Genomic DNA, 17,680 nt, shown 5'->3' with positions numbered 1-17,680 from the left:
CAAGGCTCCTTAGGGGGGCTCATGGGGTATATAAAGGAGGAGGGAGAGATATTTTAGTCCACCTTGAATAAGGAGTCCGAAATCCAACTCTATCTCTAACTTTCCTAACAAACTACAACTCTTTAGGAAACAGAAAAACAGATCCGTCAGCTTGTTTTGTCCGTCACGGTCAGCACGAGTCGAATCTCTTGATGGGGCCAGATCCGTTGGAAAGGTCTTGTAATTACCTTTCCAACAAGTACTTGTTTGCTTGATTTGGACTTCGGATGCGGCCTGGGTGATTAAAACAAATTCGGGTCTCCTGGCAGCTCGGACCCGAATCGGATTCAACTTTAATTCGTGTATCTTTCTCTAGCAAGCTCCGAATCATGTGCCGTTTGATTTGTTCGAAAGTACACTTGAAATCCTTCCCTCTCACCTGTATGAATGCTTGATTCTTGTTGGCCCTCCCGTTCGCCTCCATCATATCTCATCTTGACCTTGGACTTGAAAAGCTCGACAAGATGCCTACGTAATAAAACGAGACAAGATAGTAGTAGCTCCGCCTCTTCATAAATATGACAATGAAAACAATTACTACTTGAATTCACCTGATTATAAATCTTGTCAAATATTATAGAATTGAGGGTACCAAAGGTCGTATCCATGGTTAGCATGTCCATATCAGTCGACAATCGCCTCCGGCAGTCCGGCCCTTCTGTTCCGTCACTTCTTCTCCCTCGGGCGAGGTAGTGTAACCAAAGAGGACAAAGGCCAACGGTCTAACACGCAACGAGGGAGGTTTTTTTTTTAATAAATCAAACATGCCACCTCTTTGTAGTGCTGCCTGGACCGCGGGCTATAGGCCAAAAAATACTGGGGGTTCAATGAAAGAGAAACAGCGGCCGCAAATTTGAAAAGAAGACCCCCCCAGCCATGTAAGATGACAGAGTAGCCTAATTTAGCCTGAATTCATCAATTTGGACTATAAGTGAACCCACATGCCAAGTTTAAGGGGCCGTTTTTCAAATTCGCAAGTTTATGGATGAAAGTGAACATCACTGCGAAGTTTATGGATCGCGCATGCAATTTCCTCTAAGTGAGAGAAAGTAGCTCAGCTCAAGTAGAGAAGAAGCAAACGTTGGGGAAGAAGGTTGGGGACTATTTAAAGGTCCCACCAAAAATCTGCCCCTTGGCGCACCGTTTCACAGCCCGGAACCTCCAAAACAATTTAAGATGGTGAAACGAGCCACAACCTCCACGTTGACTTCGGGCCACTCACCGTACAACCCGGATTCCGGGATGCCTCCGGATGAGTCTTGAGGCTTCTGAACCTCATCCGGAAAAATGCAACCCCAGTGTGGGATGGAGGGAGAGAGAGAGAGGAGCGAGCAGTTCAGATCCAGAAAAAAGAGAGGGAAGGAAGAACATGGGGAAAGTGTCAAGTTCTGAAGATTGGAGTTTATCAACACCAAATTCAAAGTGTTGTTAGGCTAAATCATCTTCTTCCCTGCCTAAACTCCTCTGTTGCAGCAAGAATATTGTAAAAGCTTGTTTAACTCTTCCTTCTCCCTTCATGTTCTTGCTGCTCTTGTAATTCTGTTGAACCCCTGTCTTGTAAACCTTGATCTATTGCTAGATCTTGAATATAATTGAAGGCTTGCACTGTGTTGTTTGTCTTATTATTTCTATCTAGTAGTTCTTGTGTGTTGTTACTTTTCTGCCTAGTGATTTGTTCATGCCTTTAGTTATAAACTTGTTCTTCCTTAACTTGATCCGTTCCTTTGTCTGAAACTTGCTGTCTACGTCCATCTAGATCTGCTTGTCTTGTGTGTTTCTTCAGTTAAATTCAGTAAATTCAGTTAGTTTTGTCATGTTTTCCAACAGTTAAAGAACCCCCAAGAAAGAATCGGTTGTTTTCTATTGCTCTGTTATTTCAATCAAATACCTCAAATATTTGTGAGTTTAGCTTGAGAATTGGAAAGTAACTTTAACTCAATCCCTGTGGAGAACTTCAAATCACTGCTAAATCTTACAACTGATCATACTCGAACCTCTAAAATGTTGGCCTTGGTCCTCTTTTTATAGTATAAGGGGATACCATAGTGGCCGGCTTGCATTTATGCCACCTAAACTAGATATGGGTCGATGGAGAAGTGAGGTGGCCGGTTCATCACCTTGTTGGCTCGCATGCAACGCCTTCTATGTTGACGAGACGAGGTAAGTTGTCTTGTCTCACCACCCGCCTATCGGAGTAATAAATGCCTCCTCAGAAGCACCTGGGCACCTAAGCACGAGGAATCGATTGGTTCGTTCCGGGGGGCAGATGTATCCTGTCCATTGGGGGACCACCGCACAGGGCCCATCCCCAGAGACTGGAAAGCTGGCGAGGCATGCCCACATACTTCATGTTGTCGGGCTGCGACCCTGGAGCCGCCGACAACACCCTTATCGTTGTTCCCAGGCTGGCTAACCGGGAACCGCCTTGGATAGTAAAGTAGTGCCCCCTAGGACGGAGCTTCCTGAATGTATGCTGGAGGCCTGAGCCTATGACATGTTTGAGAAGCTCTGTCACAACAGAACTCCTTGCCTTTGTTGGTGATGCAGCTCCAGTGCTGGTGCTCTTGCACAAGATGTGGATCTTGTGCGCCTTCACACTCCTCTTGCTCTTCTTCCTGAATGAACTCAAGGATAGGCTTTGGTATTTTATAGCTTGAGCGCCTCAATGTTGACTATCTTCTTCCTAGTTGTTCGGGTGACATGTACCTTATCCTTATCTCTAGGAACAGTAATGTGACCCACGAGTCCAGGATCCGTGGGACCTCTCGTACCACTGAGCCGACATAGAGTGACACAAGTATATAATCATGAACTAAAAAACTTCCATAACAACACCCGAACATTTACCAAATTTAAGATAAAGAAAATCCTAACAACATGCATCATCCAACGGTGGACTTAACCCGCTCTTCGGAACCATGATGGATGATCTCCCTTGTCCTCCTATGACCCAAAGGTGACAATTAGGCATCGATATAAGAGCATAATAAAAATTGTTTTTGACAGATTAGAATAGCTATGCATCAATAAAAGATCGTAATTCACATGCAAAAATAATAATGCATTCTCATATTTGTAGTTAATTTTGGCACATAACATATGTCATTAAACATATTAATAGAGAAATTTACAAACGACCCAAGTGTACGAACTTGTATTCATGTCGTATCCAAACTCTCATAAGTCATACCAATGAACATAAATGATTGAGAGCAACTCTAGCAGATAGCGAATATGCCGCTGAACTAGCAAATAACCGCCACTTTTTGGTTTTGGGTGCCAAAAACCAACCAAACCAGAAACCGAATATGGTACCGAATCGACAAAAAAAGTTCGGATCAACTGAATACATCCTCCCAAATCCCTACATCTCCAGTGCCCCAAGCGAACCAAAACAAGCAACCGAACTGCTGAGAAATCTTCCTCTCCGTGTCCTCGATCGAGCCAAGGAGCCACCGCCGTCCCGCCACCGCGCCCGACCCCGGCGCCTGACCCTGGCAAGAGGTCCCGTGAAGAGGACAACCCAGCCATCGACACTACACAAACAATCAATGGACCTATTGATACGGGTGCGGGTGGCCCGATCTTTCGATGAGATTGATAACTCTCGATTTGGGTAGGAGGTGACGTTGACGATCCGACTACGGCCTAGGAGGCAGTGCCTTAGCAATCGATACACCAACTCCAGAGGGTTATTGATCACGCGGGAGCACGATCAACCTGACCACGAAGGTCTTTGTTCCTGCAAGCAATCGAAGAACAAGCAAGAACAAGATAAATAGCGGATGCAATCTAAAATTGCGAGTATACTATATCAAACCAATGTCTCAACAAGACGATAAGTTGGAGTCTTGACGACGGTAAAACAGGTGGTCTAACCGACACACGCGATTACACGAAAGTAGCAAAGATGGCTAAACTTTATCTAATCAAAACCCAAGGCTCCTTAGGGGGGCTCATGGGGTATATAAAGGAGGAGGGAGAGATATTTTCGTCCACCTTGAATAAGGAGTCCGAAATCCAACTCTATCTCTAATTTTCCTAACAAACTACAACTCTTTAGGAAACAGAAAAACAGATCCGTCAGCTTGTTTTGTCCGCCACGGTCAGCACGAGTCGAATCTCTTGATGGGCCCAGATCCGTTGGAAAGGTCTTGTAATTACCTTTCCAACAAGTACTTGTTTGCTTGATTTGGACTCCGGATGCGGCCTGGGTGATTAAAACAAATTCGGGTCTCCTGACAGCTCAGACCCGAATCGGATTCAACTTTAATTCGTGATATCTTTCTCTAGCAAGCTCCGAATCATGTGCCGTTTGATTTGTTGGAAAGTAGACTTGATAGGCTTCACTTTGAATCTCCCTTTGCAGGCTATAACACTTCATCTTCACTTTGGACTTGTAAAGTTCAATAAGATGCCTACATAATAAGATTACACAAGATAGTAGCTCCGCCTCTTTGCAAGTAACATATTGAAAACATTTTGTAATTGAATTCACCTGATTATAATTATTAGAGACACCAACAATTAGAGTTCTAATGGTCGTATCCATGGTTAGCATGTCCATATCACCTATCACACGAAGTCGTGCCAAACTGATAAGCAATCAGGTGAACGCTAACTTAAGTTAATCTCACAACTTTAGTGATATAGCTATTCTTTCATCTCCATTGTTGTTGGTTGAACTCAGGTACACTACTGAGTAAATCCATCAACCTATGAGCTCTTGAAGAAACCAAGTGAAGAAACAAGTTAGATGTGTTTCCAATGCACTCAACATTTTTCCTCTGCCTTTCGGCTGTGGTATCACCCACCTGACGTGACAAGAGGGGTATACCAACAGAAGCTAAATCAAATTTGCTTTCCAACCCAACAAACCTCACATCATTTGGTGTTGTGTATCAAAAGTTATGCCCAGTTTGGTGAGTGGTGTCCAGGCTGTCAAATGTTGCAGGAGATTTCGAGAAGCTTCTCAATAACTCTCCAAGTTGACTTCGTTTCCCCAAGAAAGCCAGCCATATTTTGAGTCATGTTCACATCTAACCAGGGGGGTTGTCCCTTAGTATAAAACCCCATCTCCCCCATCCTTAGAGGAGCCTTTGGTCAAACCATTTAGCTACAAGCTTATGCAGCAAGATTGCTGAGAGATCCTTACTACCTTTGCTCTTGTGAGTTCATCCGGATTCGTGAGAAGGAGCCTCTGGTTCCCCCTAATTCGTGCTCTACGGTTCCGGCCGTTTTGTGTGGGTTAGTCCCGGTTTGTGGTTCTGCGATTGTTCGAACAACGGGTCGGAGTTCTTGCAGCTTTGGATCACCTTCCCCAACGTACGGGTCGCATCCAACCTTGGCAAGTTAAAGCTAGTTACCCCAACTGTTTGAAGCAAGTTATCCCCTCCCCCTCCCGATTCGATCCTACAACGTGAAGATTGGGCCACCTTCGGGCATCAACTCTTTCAAACGGGATTGTGCCTATCATCCCGGCTCAATCCTGGCCGGAATCGGGGCCGATGAGCCATCTTCCCGAGCACCGGTGGACGCCGCCGAGGCTGCATCCGCCGCTCTTTAGTCTGGACCTCGTCCCTGGCCGCCTCTATTGTCCGTGGCCGCCCCGACCGCACGCGTCAAGAGCTCCATCCGGCAAATCGTTTCCTTGAAAATCGGCTCGTTGATTGATGAGGATTGAATCTTCGGTCTTTAATCTGAGGAAAAACGGTTTGGAATTTGGAGATTTAACCAGGCACATGCGTACTGTTCTTGTTCTTGTCGTGCCAGAAGAGGAAGATGAACATGAGCTGGGTTGGGCTGGGCTAGATGGCCCGGTGTGGAGATTCGGTTTTACGTATTAGAAATTTGGTATCTGATCCGCGCGTGTCATGTTGAAACTGAAAGACACTACTTCGGTAGACTGAATACGCGTTTTCAGAAAATTCGCTAATTGCTAAAATTGCTCTAATGAGAGCATATCCATTCGGGCTCGATATCCACGAGACTTTACCCGTGGCGACATTGCCACCCACCCCTTTGACCGTTTGACGGCTTGACCCAGTCCTCCGACGGTCAGCGTAAACTTGTTGTACTTGTAAGAGTTCCCTCTCTCTTCTCTCCTCCAAAGTACAAACCCTAGAAGCGCCGCACACCGCAACAACACATCCAGCGAGATGCGGCCGCGCGGCAGAGGAGACGACGGGGACGACGACGAAGACGAAGAGCCCTCGCGTCAACGGAGCGCGCCGGAAGCCGACCCTGATCCCGAGCCCGCGCCAGCGCAGCAGCCCACACGAGCGCCCCTCAGCAGCCTAGTCGTCAGGCCGCCGCCGCCGCAGGACAACGGCGCCTCCTCCCCATCCGCTGCCCGTTCGTCCGCCTCCCCGCTCGGTGACGCCCCGGGTCGCCGCCGCGGATCCTCTCTCGGCCGCCGTCGTCGTCACCTCTCGCCGCCGGATTTCCGGAGCAGGGAAAGACGCCGGTCACCGCCTCCTCCGGCGAGGCGGCACCCTGGGAGCCCGCTTCCTACGGCCAGGCGGCGCCCTGTGAGCCCTCCGCCTCAGCGCCGCCGCTTTAGCCCACCCGGTTTCCAGCCTCGGCAGCCACGCTTCTACGACGAGCTGCGAGGTCTGTTGAAAGCTGTCCAATCTTTCCAATATCTATAATTTTTTTACTTATGAATTTTTTTGGCCCTGTAAGTTATCATTGTTCTTGGATGGTCTATATATCTGCCTGTAAAGCTGCTTAATTTACACACTAGGGTTTAGTTCTTTTTGGTTGTTAGATGATTCAATATGCATTCCATGTGATGGGAAATGATGAACTGATTATTCCTCATCTTCAGATTGATAATTTGGTAATTGCTCTATTATGATGTTGATATTACGTGAAATCTTTGACTTCTTGATCTGTTTAGGTTGTTTTCAATGACGGGTGGTCTGTTTCTAGAGGATCTTTCATAGCATACTCTGTATCTTCTACAATAGTTCATATGAGTGAAACAGCTACCATCACTTCTAGAAACTTTATTCTAAAAAATGTTCAGTATTGAGTTGTTGCAAGTATTGTTGCATGTCAGATTGATCTCTGCATCACTTGTGATCTTTTTAGTGGGGCTTCAACCCCTTTACATATCGTTCCATCTGCTTTGTTTATATTGCTTTCAGTCTTTCATCACTCATCAATGTAGAATTGCATTGTTTGATTCCTCTTTATAATGTCAGCCACGAGCCCTTTAGCCACGGTTGTGCTTGCATGTTTATTTTGCTTTCAGCCCTTAACCAGTGTAGAATGCATTGTTAGGTTTGAGGCTTTGAGCACTTGATTTTGATTTCATAGAATGCTCATCATGTTAAATTTTTATGCAAGCAAGTAGCTACAGGAAGTCAGATTGAATAAATAAAGTGGTTTGTTGAAAGCATTTTCTCTAGCTTTTAAATATTCCCAATTCTTATTTATGGTCACATCAAATAGACAATCTATGATTATGTTTATAATTGATTATATTATTCCTTTAGCATGTCAGGTGGTAATGCCTGTGGTAAGATTGAGTTAACAGTCCTTTGTTGTATCTGTTCAATTTCAACTCTGCCTTCTCTTTTATGTAATTGCTAAATAGTTAAAGTATGTACGTGCTCGTCATGTGTGAATAGTTTATTTTATCATTAAACTACTATATCTAGGAACATAATTCACGATGAACGTGCAAGATCTCCTTATTTTCTTTGTGTGACTGTAGTTTGTGTGTATTATCTAATTCTTTACTGGCATGGATGTTCAGTGTTATAGCCAAGAACGGCAAGCTTCACTAAGTACCAAATGAAGTATGGAATTTGCTGTTCTACTGTAACATTTTCCAACTTGACTGTCTGCTGTTGCTTTGCAAGACAGGATATTAGTAATGATGCTTCTTATGACAATATTTGTCTGCTTGATTGTTTAGCTTCTTTGCTGCATATCACGTGGAAGTATTACGCTCTTGTCCCAATGCAATTATACCGTAAAACAACTCAGTTGCTGTGCAATTGGTGACTCCTGACATGGTTGGAGCTATGATAGTGGAAAAACAAAGACACGTTGAGATGGAATTGAGGTGAATTGGTGCAACTGTACATAGATGCTTGCAACTGGAGCTGTCTGAGAGCTGCAAGTCTTTGTTGAAGTTAAGTTGACACATGGATACCTAGGAATAGAACATGAGAAGTCACATGTTGCAACAATTGATGGTTGAACCTGAGCATCTGCTCGTTTGAGTTTTTGAGATAATGAGTCACGATGGACTTGAGGTAGTATTGAGGAAGCTGCTGTCAGTCTTTTGGCATTCTCTGACTTCGTTGGGTTTAAGATGAACTTGAGGGGTTGTGTCTTGTGATCTTGTCACATCGACTGTCAAACCTGACCAACTCCTCTGTTTGAGTTTTTGGCAATTCTGGTAGCTTCATAATGAATTAAGTTATGGGCTACACTTAGAAGTAGGATTATGACATTCAGTTGACCATCTTTCTAACAAGCTGTTGGAGGTTTGGGCAATGTTGTTAAGAAAGGTGTCGTGGAGACCCACTTAAAGTACACCAATGAATACAACTCTTGCTGTCTTTAATTGTGACAGGACTTCAGCCCAAGGGATCTACATGTTGCCTGAATTCTTGGTTGTCTCACTTTTTATGTGGTGCATCGATATTCCGTTGTCCAAAGATTTCTTTGTTGAAGACAATATGCACTAGTAAGATTGCAAGTTTCTTTCGTGGCAAAGAAAAATAAATCAAAGCAGACAGACAACTCCGTAGGCTTTGCCAGATGATGCAATGGTGAAATAGTAACATAGAAACCTGGCGTTTTGTCGTGCCCTATTCATGTAGAAACTTTTCTTTAGCATTCGATGGAGGCATTAGCTAAGTAACTTATATGGAGTGATTTGGACAGAAAGGCCCCTGAGTTATGCTGACTGCACGACTTACTCTTTGAGATACCATTGACAAACTGCTGCAATGTTGAGAGTTCCTTTTTTGACTTTTCGTGAAATTATGGGACTGTTATTGGGCCACAAGGAAATAAGCTTTTCTTAGCAGTATATGATTTCAATCTCCGGATGTCTAGCTATGAACTGCATTGTGAACCACTCAGAACAGATAGTTCAGTCTTGGGTTGAGCTGCAGTTACAAACTTACAACGGTATTACCTTCCCAGAGCTTAAATTTAGAGATGTTTGCCTTTGCAATTACCACCTCATTCAGCATGTGGTTTTTGAGAGTGGTTCTCCTGATGGGGTTTGCTATTTCTATCCCATTTGGCTGGCATAAGCACTTCTTTGCTGAGTATCTAATGTCCTGTGTTTCTAATGTTTACTTGGAATTCTGTTACTTTGCAGGATATGTCATGCACACAGGCTCTTCACCTCCACACCAACGCGGGCTAGGAAGCAGCAATTTTGATGACCCTACTGGTCCACGGTACACCTATGGATATGAAGGGAGTGGTAGAGGAAGTGCAAGGTTCCGAGATGGCTCTCCACCATATGGAAGAGGAGGCAGATCACGTGGGATGGGCTATAATGGTCCTGGAAAGGAGTTCATTAATATTGATGGAGAATATGTTCACAGGAATGATCCTAATCTGTCACCAAGAGAAGGTGATTGGATATGCCAGAACCCTAGGTAGGTCCATATCCCCTTATCAGCTGTAGTAAATTCATCCGTATTCCCATGTTTTAATTTCTCAATGCTTAACATTTCAGCTGTGGAAATCTCAACTTTGCTCGGCGAAGTCACTGTAACAACTGTGACAAGCACCGCTATGAGTCTAGCCGCAGTCCTCACAGGGGTTACTTTGACTCTCCTCCCCGAGTGCCACAAAGGTCCCTAGGCCCAAGTGATTGTGGCCCTCCTAGAGACATGGCCAGGTACAGACCACCACCGCGTGATTGGGGTGTGAGTGATCCTAGAGATTATGCAGGTCGATCGCCCCCAGATCGTGTAGGGCGATTCTCCGATGCATTGCAGAGGGAACGAATAGGCTTCCGTGGTGACCGTGAGTTGAGGGACCCTGTCAAGTTTCAGTGGTCTGCTGCTGAGTACAAGCAGAGGGAGCGTCCACATGATGGATTGTATCTTGACAGGAGCCATCAACAGTCTGGGTCACCTCGCGGTAACTGGGGAAGTGACATGCGGGACAGAAGCCGATCTCCTGCAGGTAACAGGCCAATGAAGCACGCTTTCACGGGCAGAGGTCGACCAGACTTGGACCATGCTGGTTCATATGTTGGCCGAGGGCGACCTAACAATTTTGATGCTGGCCGTGGGCGTGGTTACAGATCAGGAGGTGATCCATACTATGGGGAGGGTCAAGGTGGTCGGCGTGCTGCTCCCTATGCTAGGAACGAGGGACACTACTAATTAAATTGATCAGGTGCATTGTCGGAATTGATGTTTTGGAAAGAGTCTAGTCATGAAGGTGCTTGAGAACTGGTGCAGCTCGTAATATTGAACTTCCTGAACTGTGATGACATTTGCACTGTTCACGAATGCACAAGTTTATTATGCAAGTATGCATTGGATGATAGGTTGTTTGGATGTTAGGCTGATTATTTGATTATTTTCACTCTCTTCTCTGTTGGGTTATATGCAGAAGGCTGGCGAAGATAGTACTGCCTCCTCCGATCCTAATTTGTTGTCGCTATTTTAATTCAAATTTAGGATTGGAGGAAGTAGCAATTAGAATGATTCCGTGTTGCTGATTTGTCTTCTTTTGGTTACAAGCCTTAGAGCATCTTTTAGCAGATTCTGTAACGTACCTGGAAGCCATAAATGGTGAACCATAAAATTGTTTTAAGGTGCCGATTTGCCTCGAGACAAAATAGATCCTGCAAATATTTACCGTGTAGATAAATTTTTAGGTTTAGGGTAATGCAGACTTTGTTCTGCCGCAGCCTGCACGATGGCATAAAACAATTTTTGGGTTACTTGGCTGCCGAAATCTACACTATACTATTCTTTAATTTACAGTCGTCCGTCGTCAGTGTGTCGTCTGACCCTGCCCGTCGCTAACCCGCGCACGATTACCTGACTCAATTAATCCTGCGATTTTCTTGAGTTTCCAACATTGCCTTTTCTCTCACATCTTGTTTGGATGTAGATATTGAATCTTGGTATTAGATATTGTACAAGTCTCAAATACCAAGATTTAAGCTGTTTGGCTGTTCTTGGCATTAGCCCGTGGTATTCAGACTTAATATTCAGCACCAGACTCACGGCAAATTTTGGTCCGTCCTAAATCCTATAATGTCGAGAAAAATAGGTGGACACTCTTGGCATTCGGGAATTGCTGTACCTCTTCGACTAAGACCTGAGTTCGATCCTGCTTCAAACCACGAGCAGAACACCTTTTATTCTCCTCCCTGGCGCCTCCCTCCTCAGCGCCCCCGCTCTCGTGCAGTCGTGCGAGGTTCAAGCCCGTGAGGCCGTGACCCCGTGGCGGCGCTCTCCCTCCTTCTTCGGCGCCGGCGGTCCTCTCCCGGCCCGCCGCAGCTCCCTTCCGCGACCTCGCCCTCCCCTCTCATCTCTCTAGTTTCTCTGTGCTGCAGTTACGAGAGACGCGGCCAGGCAGTCGCGGCACCACGCAGCGCCCTCTCGCCTCTTCCTCCAGCTGGGCACGGTGGCGCCCAAGGTATAAGCCCCGCCTCCTCCATCTGGGCACGGCGCCGGCCGCCTTCCACCCTGACGCCCTCCCTTCGTTGGCCTTCCTCCCGGCGTCCCGCTCTCATCTCTCTCTTCTCTCTGCAGTTTCGCCGCCGAGGACGACGAGGGACAGGACCAACACCCCAGCGTTGAGTAGGCCCAGGAGCCCGTTGTTGTACCGCGCCATGGCTGCTCTGCTCGGTTTCTCTTCCTTCCTCGTGTGCCAATGATTTTCTCCATGATTATCACAGGATACCATTTGCTGGGCGTTGACGATCGCGAGCCCTCCCCGGCGGCGGCCAGCGTCCAACGATCGTCCTCACCTCCCTCCCAGACGGCGGCGGCAAGCGCTCCGTCGCTTCGCTGCAGTCGCGGGGCCGCAAGCGGGCGTCGCGCCTCCTGGCGGTCCAGGACCAGCTGCGGCAGCTCCACGCGCCGCCGCGAGGACGCCCGGGCCGATGCCCACGCTGCCGAGATCTGAGCCGGTCACCGCGCGTCGTGGATGAAGGCCGAGCGGCGCCTTCTTCCTCGTGCCACCGCGATGGAGGATGAGGCTGCCTCCCTCCGCACGCGGCTCGCCGAGGCGGAGGGCGAGGACGCCGCGCTCCACACGCCGAGCCGACCCTTTCTTTCTCTAACTGCCGCCGCCGCTGCTGCACCTTTCTACCTTCGCCCCCCGCTGCCGTTGTGAACGAGATGCAGGGGTCAGATGGAGTGACGCCACCGCTAGCAGCAGGCATGGATGACGGCTGCCGCCAGGTTGACGAGGCAGGATGCAGCGGGCATGGAGGGATGCCGTCGCCGCCAACAACCCCAGGTAACTATTACTATTTATTTTTTCCATCTTTATCGTAGTTTTAGATACATATGGTAAAGTTCCAAATGACTATTCATTATTCTTATATTTTATCTCTTAATAGAAGTCCAAGCTAATAAGGCTCTTGAGACTAGGAAGCTCAGCTGGGATAGTGACCTGAATATTATTTTTGTACAACTTTCTGCAAAAAAAATTCAAAAGGATATTAGAGCATTAACATGAGTGCTAAGCCGGTTACATTAGAATGCCACTGAAACTAAATGAATATGGTCACAGCGTAACATATGTAGTCAACGACACAAGCTGGGTTCAATTCACAAGAGCTGCAAACAAACATCTCTCTCTGTTTTCACCGAGGAAGTTTTCATGTGGCATACATAATTAAGTGGTTGGAAAATGAACCAAGGCAGCGGAGGAGATCATTCAACATGCAACAGTATAGTTACAACATTTAACCATGGTAAAAAAATTACTTCTACCATTGTGCTTGATAGGCTGCATGATAAGTGATTGTTACTTCTTATCTTAAGATGTCAATCAGGAACGGCGCTCCCTTCACCTTTGGGCCGATACAATTTATGATATTTCATACCAATTCAACAAAATAACTTCATGAATGGTATTCTTAAAATGCCAGCACATTTTTATACCCTATTAGACGAAGTGCACCACGGACTTCCAGGCTATGCATCCAACAAATCCTAAAATTAGAAACTTCAATGAACCGTGACTCGAAAACTCAAATTTGGCAGTACAAAACCTGTAATTTTGTGTGGCTTCTCCAAAATATTTAGAAACCTAATAACAAGCGAGCCGGCTCATTGAACTTTAGCAGCATCAGTCCTCTAAATAAGGTCGGTAGGCTAGCAACCCCAAACAAACCTTTATGCCCCGCGGTGTAGGAGATTTCAATGGGTGTGGGCGGCAGCGGCGGCGAACTGAATTGCACCGGTGCTGGTGGAGGCGAGCTGGATCCGTGGCTGCGTTTTCCTCCGCGAACGAGAAAGACAGGGGGCAAGGGGCTGGGAGCCCCAGATCCGTCCGCACCCACTGCACGGCAACTCGCACGCCCCGGCGGCCTCCTTTCTTTCCTCGCTGCTCGCTACTTCTTCTTGGCCGTCGACTGCAACGAAGGTCGCCTGGAGGATCAGTAGCGGACCAGCCGTGTGAGAGGAGGGGGCAGAGCGTGCTAGGTTGGCTAGGACGCAGGGGAGGCGCTGTGAGGGGAGGCCGGCGAACGGGCGAGGTGCTCGTCCGCGGCTAGGGCGGACGGGAGTCACAGTGTGGGGAGGCCGGTTTCGCTTCGATGAATAGATTTGTTCCGTTTGCTCATCCTAGTACCTCAAACTAGCACGTTCCGGATCAAAGTCTAGCACCGACTCTGATTTAGCCGAACAGTCCGTCCTAGTGAGGGACCATCCCTAGCGAGTCCGTACAACTGGTCTAGTCTTGTTTTGCTTAGATGAGTAGTTTTGTTTGGTGTGCTCATCCTAGTACCTCAAATGGTCACGTTCCGGATCAAAGTGTAGCACCGACTCCGATTGGGCCGAATTGTGCGTCATAGTGAGGGACCATCCCTAGCAATTCCGTACAAGGGGTCTAGTCTTGTTTCGCTTCGATGAGTAGCTTTGTTTGGTGTGCTCATCCTAGTACCTCAAATGGACACGTTCCGGATCAAAGTTTAGCACCGACTTCGATTTGTCCGAATTGTCCGTCCTAGTGAGGGACCATCCCAAGCAAGTCCGTACAAGCGGTCTAGTCTTGTTTCGCTTTGATGAGTAGCTTTGTTTGGTGTGCTCATCTTATAACGCCAAACGGAGCCGTTCCGGATCAAAATTAGCACCGACTCCGATTTGGCCGAATTGTCCGTCCTAGTGTGGGTCCATGCCTAGCGAGTCCGTACAAGTGGTCTAGTATTGTATCGCTTGGATGAGTAGCTTTGTTTGGTGTGCTCATCTTATAACGCCAAACGGACCCGTTCTGGATCAAAGTTTAGCACCGACTCCGATTTGGCCGAATTGTCTGCCCTAGTGAAGGAATATGCCTAGCGAGTCCGTACAAGTGGTCTAGTCTTGTTTCGCTTCGATGAGTAGCTTTGGTGTGCTCATCCTAGTACCCAAAAAATATCCGAGTCCGAGTAGAAGTTTAGCACCAACTCCGATCTGGCTGAATTGTTCGTCCTAGTGATGGACCATGCCTTGCGAGTCCGTTCAAGTGGTCTAGTCTTGTTTCGCTTCAATGAGTAGAATTGTTTGATTTGCTCGTCCTAGTTCCTCAAACGGGCACGTTCCGGATCAAAGTTTAGCACTGACTCCGATTTGGCCGAATTGTCCGTCCTACTTAGAGACCATCCCTAGCGAGTCCGTGTAACATCCCAATTTTCAAAACTCTTCATATGCATTGCATATCATAAGCATCATGTCACCCTTGCATTTGATCACTTTCATAACTCTAAAATTTGCCCAGAAAACCCTTTTGCAAAGATGCCTTTATTTGATTTTAGGCTTTGATCTTGCTCTTGAGTATTTGCAATTTAACCCATGAGGGTATTGTGGTAAAAAAGGATTTAATGCATATATAGAGCTATTCCATAAATTGGCTTTTGAAAGTATTTTGAAAAATAATTTGTTTCGATCACCTAAGGGCCCTAAAAGCCATTTTATAGGCAAATGTATTTTTAAATATTTTATTTTGAGAAAATTATTGTTTCAAAAGTTAGATCATATGAAAATATGATTTTACAAATTTTTGTTGCAATTTATTTGGAGTGATTTGGAGCTTCGAATCAATTTTGAGGTTCAAAAACAGAAAATAGACAAAAGAAAAGGAAAAACCGGAGAAAACCGGTCAAACCGGACCGGACCGGCCCGCTCTCACTGACCGGTGGGACCCGCGCTCATCTTCTTCTCCAACCGACTGCCCGAGAAGCCTAGCCACGAATGACTCCGAGTCACCCACGATTCCGTTCCGATTTCTTCGCGCACGAACCACCAAATCCGAAACCCCGCGTGTCATATCGAAACCCCCGAACTCCTCTACCACTTCCCCCAAACCCCACGATCAATTTCGCTTCGGTTTGAGATTAATTTCTCGCCGGAGTTACTCTCTGCCACCGCCGTTCATCGCGATTTGTCGCCGCTCCGGTGAGCTTCTCCCATCCCCGGCCACCTTCCCGTTCTCCCCTCTCCCTAGTACATCCGGTGACGCACTCGCTTTTGAGTTTGGCCGCCGCCGCCCCGCGCCGGCCATCTCCTCCGCCGCCGGCCGCCGCCCGAGCCCGCGCTCCGCTCGTCCGGCCGCCCGCGCGCTCCCGCGCCGCCTCTGCCCGCGCCGCTCCGCCCACGCCCCGCGTGCCGACCGCCGTGCCCCCGCGCCAGTAGGATTGTTCTATGCATTTCATACCACTCTAAATTTGCATATTGTGATACTTGCATATTCATATACACTTACAATCATACCAATGACCAATGCATATGTACTACTTGTGTTTTACTTCATCTACTTGCATCCTCAGATTTTATATGCATTTATATATACACCTCATACTACAATGTCATGCTTTCCACTATTACAATCATATGTCATGTTTGCATAACATACACCTTATATTGTCATTATTACATTTATGCATCCACCTATTTGATCATATGACTAATTCCTTCCCTCCACCATAAATCTTGTAGATGAATGGTCCACCAAATTTCGGAGATGAGCCACCTTTCACACACGTCCATTACCCGACAGTTGACGACGACATCCCGTTTGGGAGACAGCTTGCTACTTTGTGCACGACACTGCACCTGGCAGCACCCTGTTTCCGAGGACGTGATGAGCCGGTGGGATCCCAGGGAGGTGCACGCCGCTGGGAGATCGACACGGAGATCAAAGGACGGACTGTTGTTCCACTGACGCCCGACATCACCTACTCCGTGCGCTACCCCGACTTCATGCTGGGACTCCAGTTCGCCATGCAACATGCGATAGCTCGTGTGTGCGAGGCGTACCATGATGAACTGCCTCCGGACTCTGTTTTCCGTAGCTTCGGAAGGCGAGTTGTTGGCGGGAATGCCGTGGGACCGGAGATCCTAGGCGAGGCACATGGAGGATGTTCAGTCTGGAGCAGAACATGGTGGACATAGGAAAGAGTCTCTACAACGAGATGACCCATGCAGATATAGCTGAAGACCAGGTGGGGATACTCCAAGGTCAATTGACGTTGAAGACAAACGAGGTGAACCGCAGGGGAGATGTTATCCTAAACATGCACGCGATCATGGAGCAGATTATGTACGAGAAGGATCTCCTACAACTTCAGTATGATCAGCTCCAAGCCCAGGTCAACAACACCAACCCTGCACTTGCACCGGCACAAGTTCCACCACCCCCTCAGGACGAGGAGATGGAGCCACAGGAGGAGGAACCTCAGGAGGCGCAGGAGATGGACACACCTGCCACCCGCACCCGTTCTAGGGCGAAGAACTCCGGGAACACCAACTTCCTTTCACTTCCTTAGTTTCAGCTTAGAGCCCGCCAAACTATTTATTATACTATATTCGTTATCGTGTTAGTCATTGACCATGCCGTCGTTGTGGTAGATTCGTGTTTTTACTTGCAGCTTTTCACTTGTGTTTTGGGCTAGTACGCCTTGTGAACTATTTGTCTTGGATGTTAAAATCCTAGTGAATGTTTTTGCTTGTTTTATAGATGACGTGTTTCACGATTGAATTGCCATGCTTGTGTTATGCTTGTTGTTTGAACTGTTGTATTGCCTGTGTTGTGGGGCTTAGTTTTCTCTTAGATCCTGTCTATCTATTTTCTCATCTATGCTGTCCCAAAACAGATGCCGCCGAGACGCGATACTCGCCGCCCTGCTGACAACAACAATGAGGAGGGTCAGGACAACAACGCCGCCACTATGCAGCAACTACTGGCTGCACAGACTCAGATTTTGCAACCCTTGACCCAGCAGATGAACAACAACAACAACAACAACCAGAACCCCAACCCACCACCTCAAGTGGACATGTTAACCAAGTTTCTGAGGCTGCGTCCACCAACATTCACCAGCTCTCCGGAACCGATTGTAGCTGATGATTGGCTCCGTTCTGTGAGCAAATGCCTAGTGACAGTTGGCTGCAATGAAGCTGACAAGGTGAGGTTTGCCGCT

The 17,680-nt window shown here is 47.1% G+C and overlaps 1 protein-coding gene and 1 long non-coding RNA gene across 3 annotated transcripts; both read left to right on the top strand.

The window, feature by feature from the left end:
• The first annotated feature begins 6,130 nt into the window (after window positions 1-6,130).
• On the top strand, window positions 6,131-10,642 carry LOC100846488 (TATA-binding protein-associated factor 2N). Of its 2 annotated transcripts, none has more exons than XM_003563793.4 (3): window positions 6,131-6,651; window positions 9,392-9,677; window positions 9,758-10,642. In XM_003563793.4, exons 1-3 carry the CDS (start codon window positions 6,198-6,200, stop codon window positions 10,413-10,415), a joined length of 1,398 nt encoding a protein of 465 aa, XP_003563841.1. In that variant the 5' UTR covers window positions 6,131-6,197; the 3' UTR covers window positions 10,416-10,642. The 2 variants fall into 2 exon arrangements, with proteins under 2 accessions (XP_003563841.1, XP_010227674.1); XM_010229372.3 differs by lacking the exon at window positions 6,131-6,651 and adding an exon at window positions 6,658-9,195.
• Window positions 10,643-11,186: 544 nt separating this feature from the next.
• On the top strand, window positions 11,187-17,221 carry LOC112269688. Its single transcript, XR_002961535.1, has 3 exons — window positions 11,187-11,685; window positions 11,802-12,513; window positions 16,197-17,221. It is a non-coding gene; the product is annotated as an uncharacterized LOC112269688 (long non-coding RNA).
• Window positions 17,222-17,680: the final 459 nt, after the last annotated feature.

Source organism: Brachypodium distachyon (genome assembly GCF_000005505.3).
Source record: "Brachypodium distachyon strain Bd21 chromosome 1 unlocalized genomic scaffold, Brachypodium_distachyon_v3.0 Bd1_centromere_containing_Bradi1g41430, whole genome shotgun sequence".
Taxonomy (NCBI): domain Eukaryota; kingdom Viridiplantae; phylum Streptophyta; class Magnoliopsida; order Poales; family Poaceae; genus Brachypodium; species Brachypodium distachyon.
This window is presented reverse-complemented; position numbering and strand designations above follow the sequence as displayed.